This window comes from Aquarana catesbeiana, linkage group LG13, assembly GCF_042186555.1.
Source record: "Aquarana catesbeiana isolate 2022-GZ linkage group LG13, ASM4218655v1, whole genome shotgun sequence".
Lineage (NCBI taxonomy): Eukaryota > Metazoa > Chordata > Amphibia > Anura > Ranidae > Aquarana > Aquarana catesbeiana.
In genome coordinates this window covers 187,447,558-187,469,756 of record NC_133336.1, presented here as the reverse complement: position 1 = coordinate 187,469,756, position 22,199 = coordinate 187,447,558, and the positions used below count along the sequence as shown (strand labels likewise).

Here is a 22,199-nt window from a genome sequence, read left to right as displayed (position 1 = left end):
TTAAGATAGTATAATACATATTATATATACACAAATGTACATATATCGTTTAAGTTGTCCCTTTTGCGGATTTCCCCTCTTACTTCCTGTCCTGGTGTCACCAGAACAGGAAGTGAGGGAAGCTCTTCAGTGGAGACAGCAGAAGAAGAAAAAAAAAAAAGAAGACAGTGGCTCTACCCCTTTCCTGCTTTATCCAAAAACGAAAAAAAAAAAAAGTTTTCTGCAAATATGCAGATCAACTTTTAATTAGGATTCAGTTGAAAAATTTCGGTTGCCTTTGGGGTAATTTTCATGATGCACCCCTCCCCCTCCTCTCCTATACACACATAATTCAGGCCAAATCACAATTATATCATTTCCATTGTTTTTTTTTTTTTTTGCATGCTCTAAAAAATAAAAATGTCACACATGCTAAAATCCCATCAAAGCAACTGAAATGTTTCTGACCGTTCAATTTTTTTTTTGTTATTGGAAGAAAAATATTGACACAATAATTTTTTCGTTGATCGGTTTGTTGGTGCCGTACAGGAGAACAATAGAACATTTCTGGTTTGCTATGGCAACGGGATCTCCTTCGAAACATTTTGATCATTAAGGACCAATTGTGCTCTACAGTTCAGAGATATGTGCAAATACTGCGGAAAGTTCACCTCGGATACGGGCGACTCTGCGCATGACGCGGTCAGTTCAGGGGAAGGGGGGGGGGGGACCTAGAGATTTTCATAGACACACAAGCTTTACATTAGCGGAAATACAGTTTGTCAAAAAACGTGCAAATGGCCGCATTTGCATATTACAAGTTACAAAATGCAGTACGGGATGCGCGATTAATGCGGTTAATCAGGATTACATCCCGTCACTGAAGGCGGAGCATTATGGAACCCAACAATGAAGAAATGAGAAATGGTCACAAATTGAAGTGGACCTGTCATTTGGACACAGTGGTGGGAGCCGATTTGTGGACAGAATGACGATGTGGCTAAAAAGGGGGGATAGAAAAGTTGCCAGTTCCTGGTGAATTACGGGGCTGTGGTCTGAAAAAAAAAAATGGCTGCTCTCTTGGGCAGCAAAACGTCATCGTCTGGCACCGTTGGGGAACAATTTAGGAGGTCAAAATAGAGATCGTAAATTTACTGGGGACCTATTGGTGGCATTGCTAGCAGCAACATCACTGGCGCCCTCTTGTGTGACAAAATGGTAACACATCTGTCTACACAAGTTGAGCTGCGTTGAGCTTCACAGAATGCATGCTCCACACCGGGGAATGCAGAATACAATTGTTTTCTATGTGCCCTGTTCACACCACAACACTGCTTTTGAGGTGGGTTGCAGAAAACCGCAAACTGTGCTTTTTCGCAACACACTGGAGGTTACCTGAAGTCGGTCACTGCAGTGCGTTGAAATGAATGAAATGTCATTATGACGTTTCAATAAAGTAAAAAAAAGAAAAAGGTAAACAGTGCTTTTCCGTTGTAACAGCACAAGGTCACTACCTCCCCTCACCATCTGGACACCAGCTTGCACACCAATAGGGATCGTTTTAGCGTTCGGGCTGTTGTGAATATGCACTAAAATAACCTTATGGCAACACAGGGCAACATGTTAGGGCTCATTAGGGCTCATGCTGGCACAGAAAAAAAAAAATCCAGTTAAAGTTTCCATGCTCAGTATGGATTATAACATTTGTACTAATGTTAACAGACCTCCATAGACCCTACGGGCTCCTGCTGCTGCTCAGGGCTGTCGTGTAAATACTGATAATGTGTAGGCAGGGGCAGAGCCGCTGATTTTGATCACTATTGATGTTTTCATTAATAAGTCACAACAGCCAAAACACTAAAATGATCCACATTAATGTACAAAACTGGTGTCCATTGTGTACGGGCGGCAAGGAGAGGGAGTGGCCTGTGCTGTTACAACTCAAGGTATTGTTTACTTTTTTTTTTTTTTTAACTTTATTGAAATGTCAAAATGGCATACAATACTGCCAAGTGCACAGGCCCATAACATACAGTGCACATGGGCCCATAGCAGTGAGATTGTAAAGTATGAGATGTCAGCTGGCAGTAGAAGCGACTGTATGCATCTTCATACATTGCTGCATACAGATCTGAACACAGAAGTATTGTATCCTATGGGCTCGCGCAAACTGGACTCTAAAAGGTGTGTTAAAGGGAACGTGTCAAGACACACATACCCAGGCTGCATACTTTCCTCTGAAAATACTAGTTGCCTGGCTGCTATGCTATATGTGCAGATTAGGAGTTAAAGCTGAGCTCCGGGTGTAATCATTCCAATAGCCTTTGCCCCCCCGACACCAATCTCCCGCCTGTCAGAATACAATACTGCAGAGGCAGGGATAACATTTGTACTAATGTTAACAGACCTCCATAGACCCTACGGGTTCCTGCTGCTGCTGAGGGCTGTCGTGTAAATACTGATAATGTGTAGGCAGGGGCACTGACTGTGTTAATGGGGGAAATCAAGCAATTTTCTTTCCTTAAACCATAACCTATGGCTTGCTTTAGCGGAGTTAGTAGCAGTTTACCTCTGTCATGTAGTAACGTGGTGTTAGGCTTAAAAGATGGCTTTTATTTGCACTGAATATTATAGCTGCCCTCTTCTGGCATCGGTGCTACAGGCCTGAGACATCAGAGATAGTGCAGTCTTCTCCCTCCCTCACCCGTGTACACACGATTCACACAATGCAGCCCGAGGCAGCGCGCTTTGTGAATGGCCACTGTAAATCAGATCAGGTGGAGAGACGACGCCCAGCACTGGTGTCTATCATACCGGCAGCACTGATATCGGCTGGGGGAGGGGCAGCTCCCACTGTGATGACACTGTGCATTTTGTGAATGGCCAATCAAAACCAGGGGTGGACAGATGATCCCAGTGCTGGTGTCAATCATATCTGCGGCACTGATGGCCATCAGGGGAAGGTGGAGGTACAGCAGAAGTGGTCAGTGCAACCAAAAGCCTACTTTTTGGGTAATACGACACAACCAAACCACTACTAACCCCCATAGATGTGTCCAATGTTCTGTTTCAAAGTGGTTGTAAACCTCAGACATGAACAAAGCATATCCCTCTATAGTGTGTACTTGTCTCCATCCAGAACACTCAGGCTGAGTCCCCACATGCTGCTCCCGCAGTTCACAGCATGGGGTCCGGTGCGTCCCTGTTCACCAATTCAGGTGCGAATCAAGTCCGAATTTTTGCCTGAATTCACATCTGAATCTGAACCAAAGACACACAGGACCCTTTGTTAAATGCAGGCCGTGGCCGCCCAAGAGATGTGTAAACCGGCTCCATTGCGAGCTGGTCACACTATCCTGTCATGCAAATTGGATGCAGGGAGACCCACATCCAATTCACAATAGTGTGAACCCAGCCTAAGTGTCATTTCTGTCTGCTGCCTCCTTCCTCTGCTATCAGCGTGAACCCCTTCAGATGAGTTTTCCTGACACCAAGAGAAAAATGGTGACAGGGGAGGGAGCTCCAGCACACAACCTGTGATTGACAGCCTCAGCTCTGTTCCTGTGTGCTGAGTGAGGGGGGTGTACCCTTCTCTCCAATCACCAATCCTCATAGAACTCTGCAGTTTAATTTCATCTCTCCACTAAGTAACATTTCTGTCTGCTGCCCCGTTCCTCTGCTATCAGCACGAGTCACTTCTGACAAGTTTTCCTGACACCAAGAGAAAAAAGGTGACAGGGGAGGGAGCTCCAGCTGACTGACAGCCTCAGCTCTGTGAAGGGGTTGTATCCCTTCTCTCCAATAAGCTCTCAGAGCTCTCCTCACTGAACCCTGCAGAGTGTAACTTCAGCTCTCCGCCCCCTGTTTTCTGACAGCTCAGACAAGCTTTATAAATTCTGGACTTTGAATGATGTAGAGAAGAGAAGGCTGCAGATAAACAGGTACAACTTATGTAAGAGGATTTTTTTTTTTCATCTCTGTGTATGACCTAAAGCAAGCCACTGCACTAGTTATATGGAAGGGTTTACAACCACTTTAAAGCTGAACCCTGGGGAAAAAAAAAAAAAAAAAAACTTTCATCGGGATATAATCCTCATATATTCCTCAAAAGCCACAGAGGATATAAAACTAATTTGTGTGCACTTTGCAAACTCAGATATTACCATATAAACATTTCAGTGACATCCCTGTGTGGAAATAGCCTGTTCAGAGAGTAGAGATGTGGGAGAGGCCCAGCAGGCTCCACCCACTACTGGCTGTCTACAGATACCTACAGGAGGGGGCGGAGACCAGACCAGTCACTCTGCACAAGGAGAGAGAGCCGAGCTGTGGGAGGGGCCCAGCAGGCTCCACCCACTACTGGCTGTCTACAGATACCTACAGGAGGGGGTGGAGAGAAGACCAGTCACTCTGCACAAGGAGAGAGAGCCGAGCTGTGGGAGGGGCCCAGCAGGCTCCACCCGCTGCACGCTGTCTGCAGAAAACTGCAGGAGGGGGGCAGAGACAAGACCAGGCACCCTGCACAAAAAGAGGGAGCTGAGCTGTGGGAGGGGCCCAGCAGGCTCCACCCGCTACATGCGGGTCTGCAGGAGGGGGTGGAGACAAGGCCAGTCCCCCTACACAAGGAGAGAGAGCTGAGCTGTGGGAGGGGCCCAGCAGGCTCCACCCGCTACATGCTGTCTGCAGAAAACTGCAGGAGGGGGCGGAGACAAGACCAGGCACCCTGCACAAGGAGAGAGAGTGAGCAGGGACACTGGATTACTGCACAGATCTGGAAGTAATATGTAGACAATATTTGATTATCCTGGAGTTCAGCTTTAAAACCTAATGTCTGCACGCTTATTATAGGTAACCTAATACCAGCCTGAAGCATAACAGCCAGGTTAATTGGAATGGCAGCCGCCATGTTTCGGGTGCCTAGAACAGACATCGGTGTCCAATATTGACATTTTCACCACCACAGTGCCCATTGTGACAAACACTTCAAACAGAACATTGACAGTTACACAAAAGAAAAAATTTAAAAAAGTGTCTAAAAAGATTAATACCCTTAAATTTAATTAATTCAGGCAAGAGTAAACAATTCAACTTTTTGAAAAAAAATTAATGACACAACTGCTAACAATCATGATAGTGTTATCGAGGGCTAAACCCACAAACAGAAGTCTTAAAATGGACAAAATGAGTCGGAAAATAGACGGCAGCTGATAAAATCCTGAGATGACACTACTATCCATGAGATGAAAAATGTTGAAACGCGTAAATTAGAAATGAAAACTATTTTAGTGGATTCTCATATTTTTTTTTTTTTTACATTTTGTATCCCTCTTCCCCCTCCCCTCCCCCATATCAAAAAATAGCATTCTCCCACTCTCCCCAAGGTCAGATACAGAATTGTAAGCTCTCCAAAACAGAGCCAAAGACTATAATTATATATATAATATCTTATATATATTGTAATAAAAAAATTTAACATTTTCGGCCAGAAAAGAGGTAGTGTGGAAAATAAAAATGCAGGCTGAAAGCTGGATAGCAGCATTGCAACGATAACCAGAGAATGCGGCTTATCTTTTTTTTTTCCGGAAAGGGACCGCGCGGCGGGATGCTGGTTAGGTTTAGCGGTGTCTACGACAGTTAAAAGACATATTCTAAAAAAAAAATGGTTAGCGGGATAACAGGTTATTGCTGTGTGATGTGGGTTTGCATGTGGGGTTATGCAGACAAAAATCTAAAAAACAGGATCAGGAAATTGATGGGGGTCAAGGTGACCAGAGATGGGCGTTTCACTCATCAGTGGCCCCCTCTTTTTTTTTTTTTTTTGCACATCTCTCCATAGCCTAAAATATGCTCAACCTGTGGCACTCCCCTGCTGTTGCGGAACTACAATTCCCATCATGCCTCTGCCTTTGGGAGTCATGCTTGTAACTGTCAGTCTTGCAATGCCTCATGGGGTTTGTAGTTCCGCAACAGCTGGAGGGCCACAGGTTGAGCACTCATGAACCCCCCCCCCCCCCCCCACTAATACTTCCTCTCGTTCCACAACCCCCCCCCCCCCCGTACTCCATTGGAACCCCCTTTAAGTAGCCAGTGATTCCAGGTATGGGGGGGAGCATGTGACCACCACCTCCTCTTCCACCCAGGATGTGCTGCTCAGGTTTGGGCAGCCAATAGCCAGGTCCGGGAAAGGGGGGGAGGTGTCACAAACCCTCCATTACTGAGCTTACATGTGCTTGGACTCCCAGCTACCACAGAAGAAAGGCGCGTGGGGAAAGACAGTGATCAGTGTGTGATCACTTGTTCCTCTAAGACAGTGATGGCGAACCTTGGCACCCCAGATGTTTTGGAACTACATTTCCCATGATGCTCAACTGCAGTGTAGTGGAGCATCATGGGAAATGTAGTTCCAAAACATCTAGGGTGCCAATGTTCACCATCACTGCTCTAAGAGAACCTGTCAATCACTTTGCCCATCGATATCCTTTACACAGTTAACTGCAGTAAAGAGAAGTAGTTTGCCAGGTAGTAGGTGGCAGCGATTTGCTGGAGACCATATTACATGCAGGCTTGTTCATATTGGGTTTGTCTCTCTTTTAGTACAATTCATCTACAATATTTGCAAAGAAAAAAAAGCATGTTAAGTCCTATTTTTGGCAGAGGTCCCAAGACACTTCTTGTTTTCTCTCCGCAGAATACAGACATCACTGTCAGATAAAATAAGTTTTAAAAAATTGTGTATGCGGCCTATATCAACCAGAGGGGTGTGACCCCGAGGGGCTGGGAGCTGAAGCCTGTCTATCATTTACCTTACATTGGAGCTGAATACGGTGTGCGGCGGTACCTGCATGCCATATTATATATTGGAGCGAGGTGTGCTCCATTCTCTGTCAGCACTCGAATACAGAGTGTGGGAAACTTGGAACGGCTCAGATTCCATATGGCAGTGATGGCGAACCTTGGCACTCCAGATGTTTTGGAACTACATTTCCCATGATTCTACACTACACTGAAGCGTGCATGAGCATCATGGGAAATGTAGTTGCAAAACATCTGGGGTGCCAAGGTTCACCATCACTGTCTTATGGTATTAGAAAGGACAGGGAGTCGCATACTCCTCTATACCTGAAGTACTGGCTATTTTCTTTGCTCCCAAGGGCTGAATGGAGTGGAGGAGGTATGTGATGCTGGGGGGGGGGGTTCACTCTGCAGGAGACAATCTCTAACAGGAGGAGGATTACGGAACAGTAGACGTGTTTCTTTGTAGACTTAAAAGAGGTCACATTTGAAATAGTGAATGCGGTTTGAAGTTATGAAATGGAAGACAAGTTGTGAAATGTTCTTATAATACTTTATTTGCCTTTCCGGACTCCCACTTTACCTAGAAATGTTGGCTACACTCTTGGCTGAGGATTCACATTGACCATTCTCTTCGGCATTCCAACCTCCCTCATTCCTTCTACCAAAACCACCTTCTCCTTGCTAAGAACTCAAGTGTCCTATAGGTCAGTGGTTCTCAACCCTGCCCTCAAGTACCCCCCCAACAGGCCATGTTTGCAGGTTTTCCTTTATCTTGCACAGGTGCTTTAAATCAGAGTCAATGGCTTGGTATTTTGGACAGCTATTTTATCTAAGGGATATTCCCAAAACATGGCCTGTTGGGGGTACTTGAGGACAGGGTTGAGTACCACTGCTATAGATCATGCAATTTTCTTTCCTTCTACTACAAGTGGAAGGAAAGAAAATTGATGGATTCCCCCATCAACACTGACTGTGTTGATGGGGGAATCCCTCCTGCAGAGCTTTTGTGTTTTGCTGGCAGAGAGCCTTCCCTGCCAGCAGAATACAATCATTTAGCCGCCAACAGTGATCGCATGGAAAAAAACCCCGACAGGCTGGTTGAATGATCGACTTCAGTACAACCAGCCTACCCATAGATGGATCAATGACATCAGCTGGTCCCTGCTGAACTGGCAGCAATTCTATCCATCAGTGGACAGCCATGCGTTTCAGTGGGGGATTGGAAAAGATGGCTATGAAAGACAAGATGAGAGAGAGGATGGAGCGAAGATAGAGGTAAAAAAGGAGGTCATTCTTGAAAAAGCCCCCCCCATGCTAAATCCTCAGCAGTGTTAGCCCATTAGTGTCTAGAAAGCTCAGAATATGGCTATTTTTTAAAAAAAATCAAGAACCTTTCATAACTCATTTGTGAGAGTGGTACTGCTATTCTCCTTAGAAGCCGATGGAAAGAGAAAATAAATCTGTGGAGAGAGGGGCAGACAAAAGAAAATAGGAGACAAACGAGGGGAAAAATATTTTCCAGCAGTTCTCTGTAGACCAGTCCCAGTCATTAGCGTTGCTAAAGCCGGCCATAGATGGATCGACTCTTTGCTGGTTCAGCAGGGGTCAACTGAAATGGTTGCAGGAAAGAAAGTTACACCATCTACCGCTTTCCGAATTCTGATGACCTACAACAGTGGTCTTCAAACTGCGGCCCTTTGCTTGCCTTCATTCAGCCCTTGAGACATAATTCCTGCCACTGACACCAACTATTCCTTCCACTGACACCAACAATGGGTCACTATTCCTTCCACTGACACCAATAATGGGTCACTAGTTCTCCCACTGACACCAACAAGGGTCACTAGTCCTTCCACTGACACCAACAAGGGTCACTAGTCCTTCCACTGACACCAATAATGGGTCACTAGTTCTCCCACTGACACCAACAATGGGGCACTACTCCTTCTACTGACACCAATGATGGGTCACGATTCCTCCCACTGACACCGACAATGGGTCACTATTCCTCCCACTGACACCAACAATGGGTCACTATTCCTTCCACTGACACCAACAATGGGGCACTACTCCTTCTACTGACACCAATGATGGGTCACGATTCTTCCCACTGACACCGACAATGGGTCACTATTCCTACCACTGACACCAACAATGGGTCACTATTCCTTCCACTGACACCAACAATGGGTCACAATTCCTCCCACTGACACCAACAATGGGTCACTATTCCTCCCACTGACACCAACAATGGGTCACTATTCCTCCCACTGACACCAATGGGTCACTATTCCTCCCACTGACACCAATGGGTCACTATTCCTCCCACTGACACCAATGGGTCACTATTCCTCCCACTGACACCAACAATGGGGCACTACTCCTTCTACAGACACCAACAATGGGGCACTACTCCTTCTACAGACACCAATGATGGGTCACAATTCCTCCCATTGACACTGACAATGGGTCACTATTCCTCCCACTGACACCAACAATGGGTCACTATTCCTCCCACTGACACCAACAATGGGTCACTATTCCTCCCACTGACACCAACAATGGGTCACTATTCCTCCCACTGACACCAACAATGGGTCACTATTCCTCCCACTGACACCAACAATGGGTCACTATTCCTCCCACTGACACCAACAATGGGTCACTATTCCTCCCACTGACACCAACAATGGGTCACTATTCCTCCCACTGACACCAACAATGGGTCACTATTCCTCCCACTGACACCAACAATGGGTCACTATTCCTCCCACTGACACCAATGGGTCACTTTTCCTTCCACTGACACCAACAATGGGGCACTACTCCTTCTACAGACACCAACAATGGGGCACTACTCCTTCTACAGACACCAATGATGGGTCACAATTCCTCCCACTGACACTGGGTCACTATTCCTCCCACTGACACCAACAGTGGGTCACTATTTCTCCCACTGACATCAACCATTTCTTCCCCTATAACCAAAGTCCAGGCTGCCCCCCCCCCTAAAGTCTGAAGACAGTAAACTGGCCCTTTCTTTAGAAAGTTTGGAGACCCCTGATCTACAAGAAGAAACTGGAGGAAGAAAGGGGTTTCCTTTGTTGAAGGCTAGTCCTCTGCTCTGTCCAGCTTATTAAACAGCAGCGCCATTCAGCCCCAGAACCTGCATGCACCCTAACCCATGGCAATGGCAATGTATACAAGTGGGATAGGATGGTAAAGAGCTTCTCCAGAAAATAACTAAACTCCATACACCTTTCACAAATGCAGCTATTCAGTGGTTTACATTTCTCAGCTCAGAGGGAACCTGTAGTGTATATCCTCCATTCTCTCATAGTGCTAGAGTCAGCAAAGATCATACATTTCGTTGGCTTCATTGCTCTTAAACATGTATGCAGAAAAGGACTCGGAGATGCATCCTTCCATCTGAAGCCCTACAGATTTTTTTTGCTTTTTAAACAGATTCCTCTTACTTGCAATGAAAAATAAAGGCTGTGTGAAGTCTGAATCCTCATCGGAAATCAAACATGCCATGACTGGTTGGGAGGGCGCCAAAAATAGCTACTTCGCTTTAGGAGTAGAAATATGGCAGCACATCCCCGTGTAACCAGTCCATCTCAGCAGGACTTCAGATAAAGCATACAGACTATAGTAGAACTGTAGGCAATTTTTTTGTTTCATTTTGTATAGAGTAACGGAGGGTTATCTCTAGTGATGCAATTTCGCCCGCCGACAATTATTGGCCAAAAATAGGGTTTTCAGTGTGGTGCCGATAATAGCTGCTAAAGAAAAAAAGCCAGTGTTTTTGCTGCACTTTTACATCAATTTTGCCCACTTATGGTGTGTAGGTCATGTGACAAAAAAACGCATCAAAAATACTAGATGGGTGAATTTTTTTATGCATTCTTGCTGCGTTTTCAATGGGGAGACCAAATATGCACCCAGCAGGATAGTAGATTTATAAAAAAAAAATGTGTATATATATATATATATATATATATATATATTTTTTTTTTTTTTTATTGTCAATTTTGGCTTCGCTTTCGGCCACGTGAATCCTACATTTTTCGGTTTCGGAAAGTTAATTTCGGTGCACCACTAGTTCTAACCCCCGTCAATTTTTTTTCTTCTTTTTTGCCATCTGTGTCCCATTGGGGAGATTTAACTTCACGTCCTGTCCTACAGCCAAAACAGGAAGTGAGAGGAAATCCCTGCAAATTAAGGGAATACCAGAACTAGTGTCCCCATTGGAAGATTTCCCCTTTATAACTTTTCTGGGGACAACCTGAATATTGTGATGTTCTTTTTACTCTAATTTTCACTGATAATAAGCATGACAAACAGGGTGGATCTCCCTAACGGGGACACAGACAGCAATAAAAATTCTGACAGGGATTCTAATCCCTCTCCACTCTATCCAAAACAAAAAAATAATAATAAAAATTTTGCCTACAGTTATACTTTTAACAACAAATTCCCCCAGCTTGCTAATGGAAATAAGTGAGCCGAGTACTATGAAGCACTGAACAGTCTGTGGGGTGAGAAGAGTTCCTCTCTTGAAGATCCTTAAACAGACCAAATTCTCCTAAAGGGTAAGCTACAACATGGGGAGTGGTTCACATTCCAGCAATAGGATTGGTCAGACTGCTCACTGGATTTATTGTGTATGTAGAAAGTAGCCAAATTCGTAAATTTGGAATTGCGCCCTTTTTTTGGGGGGGGGGGGGGGGGGGAATAGTATAAACTTTTAAAACCAGATTAAGCATGACAGCTGTGGTTTTAAACAAAAACAATCAAAAAAAAAAAAAAAAAAAAAAAACAAATGTCAGTATACTTATACTTTTACCTAAAGTGCTAAAAGAGACAATCAAAAATTAGGTTGTCACATAAAAATATCAAATTGCATTTTTTTTTTTAAGTCCTGATTTTTTTTTATCCTCTTCTATTTTGCTCCTGGGAACCAAACTGGTGCTCGTCCCGGAACGCCCTCCAAAGTTTCATCGGCTGGTTTGAACGTACTCTAGACGGAGATCTAAGCACCCAGGCAACACATGAAGGAGAAGTCCGATCAACACTATTGCATCCTCCCCTTTGCTGCCCCCTGCTGGAACACTTTGTGGAATACAAACACACTACATATGTCAGCTCCTCAGAACCTGTGAATTAAAGCCTCTTTCTCCCTCTCTTTCCGCCTTATTTCTTCCTTGTAACAGCACGAGCAGTAGTTCCCCGTTTCGGGACGTCCGTAAAAAGTGCAGTGGACTTGCTTACACTTGGTCTGCTGGACATTATAGAGTGTCCGGGTTTTGCTGCTGTCAGAGTTCACGGATCTGGACAGGGGGGTGGGGTCTGTGTATTCTCTGTACCCGTTGCTGTGCGTGATGCAGACCGTCTGGTCAGTGACTTCGGGGTACACCGGAGGAAGCTCAGTCTCTGAGGGAGAAATGCTGCACGCTTGTAGCGGGCTGGGCTGGTAGGCGTTAAGCCGACCCTGTACAGGTTGCCGGGGGAGAGTGACATAAGAGGGCATGCTGTTACAAGGCCCACCTGCGACTTGCCTTCTACTGTCCTGGTAGCTATGGGCACCATCCGCGTTCACTATGGAAGGTCTCGGGATGGTAAACCCTCCGGAGTAGCTGGAAGGTAGAGCTCCTTTTACACCCACACCATAGTCCATGCCAGTCATGCCATAGTTACCAGTTGCCTGGGCATAGGTGGGTAACGGAAGCATATCGTCTCCTTTAGTTTGCAACACGTCCTGCTCCAACCGCTTGGCTGTGCCGCAGTTCATCAGAGTCTTTTTCTCTGCCTCTCTCTGCTTCTGCTCCGCTACAAACCTCTCCTGGGCATCGGCCAGATACCGCTGGATCATCTGCTTTTGGTATGGCTGTCGATCGCTAGTTTTTAACAGGCAGGCGAAAATGAACTTGCGTTCACCTTGCATGGCCGCCCGTAAGATGCTGAGACTCAGCTTGACATCATTACTGTACTTGTAAGGGTCGCAGTGGCTTTTGTCACTTGTGGATTTGACTGAAGATTTCTCCGACGAGGTAGACAAGTCTCCTTGGGAGGAATCATCCTTGCTCCCTTTCCGACCCTTGAGGGAGCCCTTCTTTTTCTTTTCAAGCGTGTCGCCCTGTCCGTTGGTCATGCCGGACTTGCCGCCCTTGCTATGCATCAGTCCTCCCATGTTCTTCTTCAGCTTACTCCCCAAGCTCTTGCCAAAGCTGCCCAACTTGTTGGCCACCGAATCGGCTCTCTTCTTCTCCTTCTCTTTATCTTTCTCCTTTTTGGACTTGTCCTTTTCCTTCTCCTTCCCGCTCTTGCTGCCTCCATTGCTTGCCGAGCTGCTGCACACAGACTCTTTGTCCGACTCTCCAGATTCTGCGGCTGACCTTGCGTCGTCCCCAGCAGATGCCGTTGGCGACTCTGGCTGGGCGAGAGGAGCCTGTTTTACAGAAAAAAAAAGAATCAGCTTTTTGTATATTTAAAAACAAAAAAAGTCCAAAGTTAGTTTGCCAATAACCAAAGCAGCCCATAGATGACCCGAAGATCACTGGATTCCCCCATAAACACAGTCAATAGTGCTTCAGGAGGCATTCCCACATGAACACTATGTTCTGCTGGCGGGGGGGGGGGGGGGGGGGGAGGCCAGCCAGCAGAGCACAATTACTGCTAGCTGCTATACCCACCATCAGTAATCAAATGTAGAAAAATCTGACAGGCTGGTTGTACCAAAGTCGATTGATGGGTGTACAATCAGCTATCCCGTAACATGGATCAAATCTCAGCCAGTCCCTACTGAACCCACTGAATTTCAATCCATGTATGGCCGGCTTAAAATAAATAACTGGCCCCTGAAGTCAGCACTTTACTTCAAGCACATTCACATAAGATCACTAAGTAGGTATAATATGAAAAGAAAAAAAAAATTATAATAAATATATATATCTTGCCACACCTATATATTACTGAACACAATATTTCAGAAAGTCACTCTATTAATTGTGGTACCCAGTTTTTAATTTATGGCCTTAAATGCCCCTGTGGTCTGTTTTATGTCAGACATAATTTCAGGACCATGTGCGCCAAATCTGGAGAACATGGAAGGTTCATCGCACAAGGTAGCGTGGACAACACGGTGTACCCATCATAACAAGGACATGAGAGGCCTGCGGATTGAGGTGACCCCATTGGACCTCAAAAAAGCTGAACATTTTTTTTTGTTTTAAATTTTGCCAAAGAGAACCATACTGGATCTTTGTCTTAAATGGTCTAACCCCAGAAGCCGTAAAGTGCAATTCCCATCAAATTCTAAATCTACACTCAGCCCCATGCTAATGGCCCCTACACACGTCACACGATCCAAAAAAATCGAACAAAAAATACCGCTTTCAAAGCGATCGTACGATAATCGGGTTTTTAGTACAGAGCTTTCAAGAGCCGATCGCGACAGTTCATCCAATCGGACAAACATGAATTTTTTTCTCGTACTATGCCAGATCGTATGATTTTCATTTAATCAGTACAGTTGTCGTCCGAAAATGCAATAGAAATACATTACAACACATGACATCACTTCCGATTTTTTATTCTGTCATATGAGAATTTGTCACTCTAGTAACCTCTCCATTTTTAATATGCAATTAGCATGCAAAAAAAGTGACGATCTGTCGTCCGATTTTCAAATCGTGTGTATGGGCCATAAGATGATCGGGTCCCAGCACCGGCTTTAGTGATGATATCACCCATAGGCTTATTATGGAGGCAGCCGCTGTCGACTGTCCCTCCTCTACACAGAAGCCGGTCTTGTGACCGGAGTGGCTCCAGAAAAGGCAAGTATACACATCTTTTCTTTTACTGTTTGATAGAATAGTCTTAGAATGGGGGTGGGGAGTAGATTTAGATTTCGTTATAATTTGACTGGAATTACACTTTAAGGCTGTGATCCGATTTTCAGTGCGATTATGCAACGCAACATGGATTTGATTTGCATATTCCATGGCGCTGAAAATTGCACCAAAGCAGTGCAGGAACCTTTTCCATGGCTCATTGATGTGAACAGGCACCATTGAAAGCAATGTGATTTTCATTGGCATGCAACTCGAGTCGCATCTGAAATCACACTAGTATGAACAGAGCCTAAATAAAGGAAAAAAAAAAAAAAAGATCAGTACTATCATTTAGGTTTCTGCCATTACATTACAGCATATTGACTTTTTCCTGTAGAAATGGAATTGTATGTGAAAGTGTTTCAGGAAAAGTCAAGCCAACACTCTGCTGACACCTACAGGCCGCTACAAACACTGGTGTCTGCAATTAGACAAATGAATACATTGTTTCTTTTTTAGGCATCATTCCTAAAATTAGTCATATTGTAGATTTTTGATTACATACCACTTTTATATTGAAATATGAATAAATCATTGCTTATTAATAATTTGATTAGTTGATTAGATCCAACAACACACTTTTATTAATTTAAAGTGATTGTAAACTCTTTTTTTTTTTTTTAAATAAAACCACAGGTTTATTACTTATCTGCTCTTCTTGGGTCCTCTGTCCTGGCGTTCCTACTCTTCTTGGTGTGCCCTTATAGCAAGCTGCTTGCTTTAGGGGCACACCTACAGGCTCGCTCCTGAGCCAAGCTTCCTGCATCCATAGACACAGACAGCGTGACGTGGCCCGCCCCCTTGTCACAGGATTTGGTCGACAGCAGCGGGAGCCAATGGCTCCTGCTGCCTCAGCAAAGCCTGTGAGACCGGGAAGTAAGAGAAGAAAGCCGATACAGATAGGCACAGGGCTGAATCTGGCGAGTAAATATAAAGGGGGGTGGGGTATACTGCTACCTAAACATTTTTAGCCCCATGCAAGAAAAGCATTAAGGTAAAAATGTTTAGGTTTTAGAACCAGTTTAGCTTAAAATATAATTTTTTTTTTTTTACATCTGCTGCCAGTGGAGAGCCCTAGTAGAGATTCTGACTGGCACGGCCACGCGCTATTTTGCCCGGCCCAACAGCTGGTGGCGATGACCACCTTAAGGCTCGGTTCACACAGGGGCAACACGATTTCAGCGCGACTTTGTACGGCGACTTCAACGCAACTTCAGCGCAACTTCAGCGCGACTTTAAGCAAATTACAATGCGACTTGAAGTCGCCTCCAGGACAGGCGACTTTGGCTGTGGCCAATCACAGGATAATCAGCTCTCTGGGAGGGAGGGGTTTGCCTTGGCAAACTAAATTTTTTCCCTGAAAAGTTGCTTGACTGTAGAGAGAGATCCGACTTGGAGGCGACTTCTATTGATTTCTATGGTACAGGTCGCCTACCAAGTCGGATCCAAGTAGTACAGGGAGTACACTCTGAAGTCGGAGCGACTTCAGTAGTGTCTATTAAGACGCTCCCATTCACTGTAATGTGAATCTCTTTCTGGGGCGACTTGGGGTGACTTGAGGGCTTACAAGTCGGATCCCAAGTCGTCCTAGTGTGAATCGAGCCTTACTACTCACTACACCATTGGTCCTGGGGGTGGTATTCTTCCCTCTAGAGTGGCCCTGTACAAGGCATCCTTCCTATCTGGACACATGTATAGAACGGTTTCTTTGAATAAAGTGATTTTACTGCTCTAGATGGACGCACTTCCACTTTTCTGTGTTGTCATAGCCTTGTGCTAACTTAGGGAAGTAATCTTTGCGGTTAGAGCAATTTCTAAGGACAACAAATTTACAGGGACATTAAAAAGTGGTTCTAAACCCTTCAAGTTTTTTACCCTAATGCTTTCCCGTATACTTACCCGATCTCGATCCAGCACTGTGATAAGAGCAGCGCCTCTCTCCCTCCTTACTGGGCAGAATGATAGCAGAAGGAGCCATTGGCTCTCGCTCCTGTCAATCAAATCCTAAGACGGGGGGGGGGGGGGGGGGCGAGCCCCACTGTGTGTCCCCACAGACAGCGGGGTGCAGGAACAAGCTGAATGCCCCCATAGAAAACGGCCTTCTATGGGGGCACGGGCCAGGAGTGCTGGTGGGGGAACTGAAAAGAGGAGAATCGGGCCTGTTCAGTGCAAAACCAGTACACAGAGCAGGTAAGTATAAAATATTATCTTCCTCTAGTTTTATTCATCTAATGAAACTGCAGATAATAAAATAGTTCCATTACTCACTTGTCCTTTTCACGTATGTAAATGTGCACACATGACAGAAGTGCTGAGAACAAACCATTCAAAGGGTATAAACTGTAAATCCACAAAGCTGTATAACTTCATCCAGCAGGTATCGTAAACAAGCAGTAAAACTTCCAAAGATGTGTGTTTGTGCAGCTCTGCATCTAATAATGTTGTGCGTTTCCAGGTAATGCACCCTGTGGTGACGTCACTTACGGCGTCACTTCTGACACATCTCAACAGAGATCTTCTTGCAAGGATAGCCAAGCAGGGATGTGTGCCATTGTAATGTGTGTGTGTGTGTGTATATATATATATATATATATATATATATATGTATATATGTATACACACACACACACACACACACACATATACGTGATCCTACACTCCTGCCTGCATGGAAGTTTTTTTAGGAACTTTTTGGCAGTTTTTTTTTTTTTTGTTAGAGACTATAGGGGTTTTTAATTTAACTCTTATTTTTACATTTTTTCATAATAAAAGTATTGCTTTATTATAGTGGAGAACTAAATGTGTACATTCAAGGGTTCCTTTATGCAGCACCAAGCTGATTGTCCTGTGTACTTGTACCAACGAACATCCTTTGCCCATAAATTTTAATACTTGTTTATGATACCTGTGAAGACTACAGCTTTGTGTGGATTTAGTTTATAACCTTTGAATGGATTATCAGCACGTCTGCCATATTTGTATACATAAGGACAACTAAGCAATACAATTATCTAATAATGCATTTTGAACAGATGAATAAAGCGAGACCCCCATACACACTGTACAACTTTTGTTGTCTGATTTCCTTCAGATTTACCAAAACCATGTAGTGCAAGGGCCTGCCTGATTGCATACAAATTGAAACTCTTAAGCTGGATACACATTATACAATTTGCTTTAGATTTTTTCCTTTAGATTTACCAATACCATATAATATGAGGTCCGACCTTAGGAGTTTCAATTTGTATGCAATCAGGCAGGCCCTTCCACTACATGGTTTTGGTAAATCTAAAGGAAATCAGACAACAAAAGTTATATTGTGTATGGGGTCTTAAGGTTTGACCTCATATTATATGGTTTTGGTAAATCTGAACGAAAATATCTACAGAAAATTGTATAGCGTGTATTTAGCTTTATGGTGAGCGCTGGAGGGTTATTTTATATCCCCCTCACTTCCTCTTCCAGGGACGAAACAGGAGTAAAAGGGCGGGGGACCTGAGAAGAGGAGGTTTGAGGCTGTTCTGTGCAATGGAATTGCACCTAGCAAGTAAGTAAAAAGTGTTTGTTAACAAAAAAAAACCCCCCAAAACGTTACAAATCACTTTAAAGCCCGCTGTATAAACTATATGTAGCCTCAGCTACATACAGTATACAGCTCTGTGTTCCAGCAGTGAGATGGAGACTTCCTGTCTCACTTCGATAACAAAATCAAGTAGGGCTGAGTGCGGCTCAGCCATTCACAGGAAGCTTTGTATTCTATGAATGAATACAAAGCTTCCTCTAATTGGTGGGGAATCTGAGACATCTTCCATCTGCCTCAGCCAATCAGGGGAAGCTTTGTATTCATTCATAGAATACAAAGCTCCCTATGAATGGCTGAGGCAGATGGAAAATGTCACAGATTCCCCGCCAATTAGAGGAAGCTTTGTATTCATTCATAGAATACAAAGCTCCCTACGAATGGCTGAGTAGCGTTCAGCCGGATTCCTTTTTTGTTTTTTTGGGAGGTTCCCATCCAGGCTACATAAAAGTTTATACATCTAGTAATGAAGGTAATCAGTCACTTGGATCAGCTTGGTCCAAATAAACTATTTAACCTTTACTAAAACCTGGAGATCAGCTCTATGATAGAACACAGGTAGACCTTATAAAGTGGCTGTTCAGGGTGGTTTAAATCGGCCAAACATTTTATACATGCATTTATGTATGTGTACCTGTTAGCACTGCATATTTAATACAAGCATAATAAACAGCAAAAGTGGTAATATACCAAGAGACAGATCATCTGCAAGGCAACCTAAGCAGAGGCCTAGTGCCTGGGGGGGTTGTCCAGGGGGCCCAGCCACAAGATTCATGTGGTAAACCAATGAGATTATGTAATTGGTCAAAGCTGTGCCCATGACGGTCACCTCGCCAAGGAGGATGTATTGGAAGGCAGTTGGTGTCTGAAGGATCACTGCCAATGCAGACAATGCAAATGGGGTGGCATTTCTGTGCCTGTTGCAACGCGTCTCAATGTCAAGGTGGGGCCAAAGCTGCTACCTTGTCTAGGGCCCCGTTCTACCTTAATCTGTCTCTGGATTATACACAACTTAATCCTTTTATAGTCTGACCCCCCCCTCAAGCATACCTGCGTCTCGCATGGCAGAGAAAGCCAGGTGACCGTCATGTAATTATGCAAAAAATTTAACTTGGCTTCCAGAGATAATGTGACGCTGCAAGAAAAAAGAAAAAACGTTAGTTTAGTTTTATTACATTTGTATTTTCAAGCTGCAATTTTGGCAGCCTTCCCACTAGTTTAACTACAAAGTCGTGCGACTTTACACTTTCTGGCACTCAAGTTGCAACAAAGTAATGTGGGAACCTTTTCTAAGTTGCTGCAATTTTAACTCGCATAGATTGGAACAGGTGCCATTGAAATCAATGGGCTGCGACTGTATGTGTCCAAAGTCACATGACAAGTCACTAGTGGGGACGGAGCCTTAAGTGAACTTGTAATTAACGTCCAAAACAAAGCTGGATTTTGCTTCTGCTTGGCGTGTTAATGTATACAGATCACATCGGACTGCCGGTTGCAAGAGACAGCAGCAGCCGGCAGATTTGTTTGTAAACAAACCTCATGTGACCACCACGATTGGCTGTAAACAAGTTTTGCGACTACCATGATTGGCTGTCAGGGCGATCACATTATCAAGAACTATGCTGACTAGTTCCCAGTCAGTGGTCGGAGACTGGTAGCTATCAGTGTAGTTTCAAATTGAACAGTGTGCAGGGGTGCAAAGGAACGATCTCTGACAACATTCATCTAGATCCGGGATATGCAATTAGAGGACCCCCAGCTGTTCCAGAACTACAAGTCCCATGAGGCATCGCAAGACTCTGACAGCCACAAGCTTCACACCCAGAGGCATGATGGGACCTGTAGTTTTGCAACAGCTGGAGGTCCGCTAATTGCATATCCCTGATCTATAGGCTGCAGTCAGGAAGGGGTTAAACCCAAATCCAGTCAAAGCTGTTTGCTCCAGTTACAGAGTGGTAAGAAGAAGAACCTGTTCCATTTAATTACAAATGGGGAAGATTTCCCTTCTTTACCCGTTCTGACACCTGTAACCTGCTGGACAGGAAGCGAGGAGAAATCTCTCAAATGGGGACACAGACTCCAATTAAAAACCCGACAAAGGTAGTAACCCTTCCTTACTCTCTTCCTCTATACCAGTTGTAGGCAACCTCAACACTCCAGCTAGGGTGAAACTACAAATCCCATCATGCCTCTGCCTCTAGGATTCATGCCTGTGGCTCAGTTTTGCAATGCTTCATGGAACGTTTAGTTCTGCAACAGCTAAAGTGCCGAGGCTGCCTAACCCTACTCTATGGCCACAAACGGTGGCATTAACCAGCTGTGCCAGCTTTTAATATAAGATGCCTGAGGGATGCCAATTACGGTCCTTTGGCATTTGGTGCCAACATGTTAAATGCTCTGTAAAAGGACGGCTGTTATTGAAGGCCAAGAGAAGCAACAGACTTGAGATCCTATTACATCCTGGGAATAGGAGCTGAAAGGCCGGGCAAGAGATGCCTCATAAAATATTCATAGGGTGGGCTGGGCAGCTCTGAGATGACATAACAGAGCACAATAAGAGGACACAGTGTCCTATCACATGGCCGGCCAAGGCTGCCATAGTTACAAAGCTATGATGTAATGATGATGTACAAAGTTCAGCAACCAACCAGGAAAGTCATACTACTAAAAGATATATTGTGAATGCCATGGATCACTACAGTAGCAAACCTCAACATAAGGACGTGACATTCGGCCATTCCTGTCTCTTGAAACAAGAGACCACTTAAAGCTGAACTTACCTTGCAGTGGGGCTTCAGCTGCAGTGCAAGGGTTAATGTTCTTTTTTTGTCTAGGTCTCCCTTATACTCCTGCAGGCTTCCTACTCTCCATGCAACTGATCCCTGAAACATCTTCTCAGCTCTCCGTCTGTCAATCGCACTCTGTAATCACGTACAATGCAGGACCAGCAGTCCTGCATTGTAAGCGAGAAAGCCAAGGGTCCATCAACAACCAGGAGCATCAGAAAGAAGAGCAGTGCACCCACTGCCGGGGAAGTTAGAGATAACGTAATGTTGCTTTTTGAATAGTAACCCATCATCGGTGTCCGTAGGAAGAATGTGCCCAATCGTTGGTATCATTAGGAAGAATAGTGCCCCATCATTGGTGTCCGAAGGAAGAATAGTGCCCCATCATTGGTATCAGTAGGAAGAATAGTGCCCCATCATTGGCATCAGTAGGAAGAATAGTGTCCCATCATTGGCATCAGTAGGAAGAATAGTGTCCCATCATTGGTGTCAATAGGAAGAATAGTGTCCCATCATTGGTGTCAGTAGGAAGACCATTCTTGTTGGGTCCAGTGTGAGGAAAAGTGCCCCATAATTGGGGTCAGTGGGGGGAGAAGTGCCCCATAATTGGGGTCAGTGGGGGGAGAAGTGCCCCATAATTGGGGTCAGTGGGGGGAGAAGTGCCCCATAATTGGGGTCAGTGGGGGGAGAAGTGCCCCAAGGGTTGGATAAAGGCAAGCAAAGAGCCGCAGTCTGGAGACCACTGCTCTAGATCAGTGGTTCTCAACCCTGTCCTCAAGCACCCCCAACAGGCCATGTTTGCAGGTTTTCCTTTATCTTGCACAGGTGCTTTAAATCAGAGTCAATGGCTTGGTATTTTGGACAGCTATCTTATCTAAGGGATATTCCCAAAACATGGCCTGTTGGGGGTGCTTGGGGACAGAGTGGAGAACCACTGATGTAGACCATTGGTGGGTGCAGACACTGCGAGGACCGGTCTTTCTGCAGCGAGGAGTGGAGATTTAGGTAAATACATCTTCTTTCATTGTTCCCTTAATCGTTGCGATGCAGACACAGCCCCACTGCAAGGGATAACTTTTTATTCCTCCGGAGTTTGGCTTTAATGCATATTACTGCTCAAAACACAAAATAGGTGCATACACAAGTCATTTAGGTGAGATCACA

The 22,199-nt window shown here is 44.7% G+C and overlaps 1 protein-coding gene across 2 annotated transcripts in view; it reads right to left on the bottom strand.

The window, feature by feature from the left end:
- Nucleotides 1–361: 361 nt before the first annotated feature.
- OTUD7B (OTU deubiquitinase 7B) overlaps nucleotides 362–22,199 on the bottom strand; it is a 155,215-nt gene continuing 133,377 nt past the window's right edge. The window contains exons 10-12 of one of the 2 annotated variants that reach the window (XR_012237055.1): nucleotides 19,300–19,384; nucleotides 6,431–13,225; nucleotides 362–6,301 (exon numbers count right to left, since the gene is read on the bottom strand). Coding sequence is in view for 1 of the 2 variants with exons in the window: in XM_073609145.1 (XP_073465246.1) it covers nucleotides 11,927–13,225; nucleotides 19,300–19,384 (1,384 nt within the window). In the remaining variant the exon portion in view is untranslated. Of the gene's footprint in view, nucleotides 6,302–6,430; nucleotides 13,226–19,299; nucleotides 19,385–22,199 lie in introns of those variants that run through there. The other variant, XM_073609145.1, reaches the window with a different exon arrangement.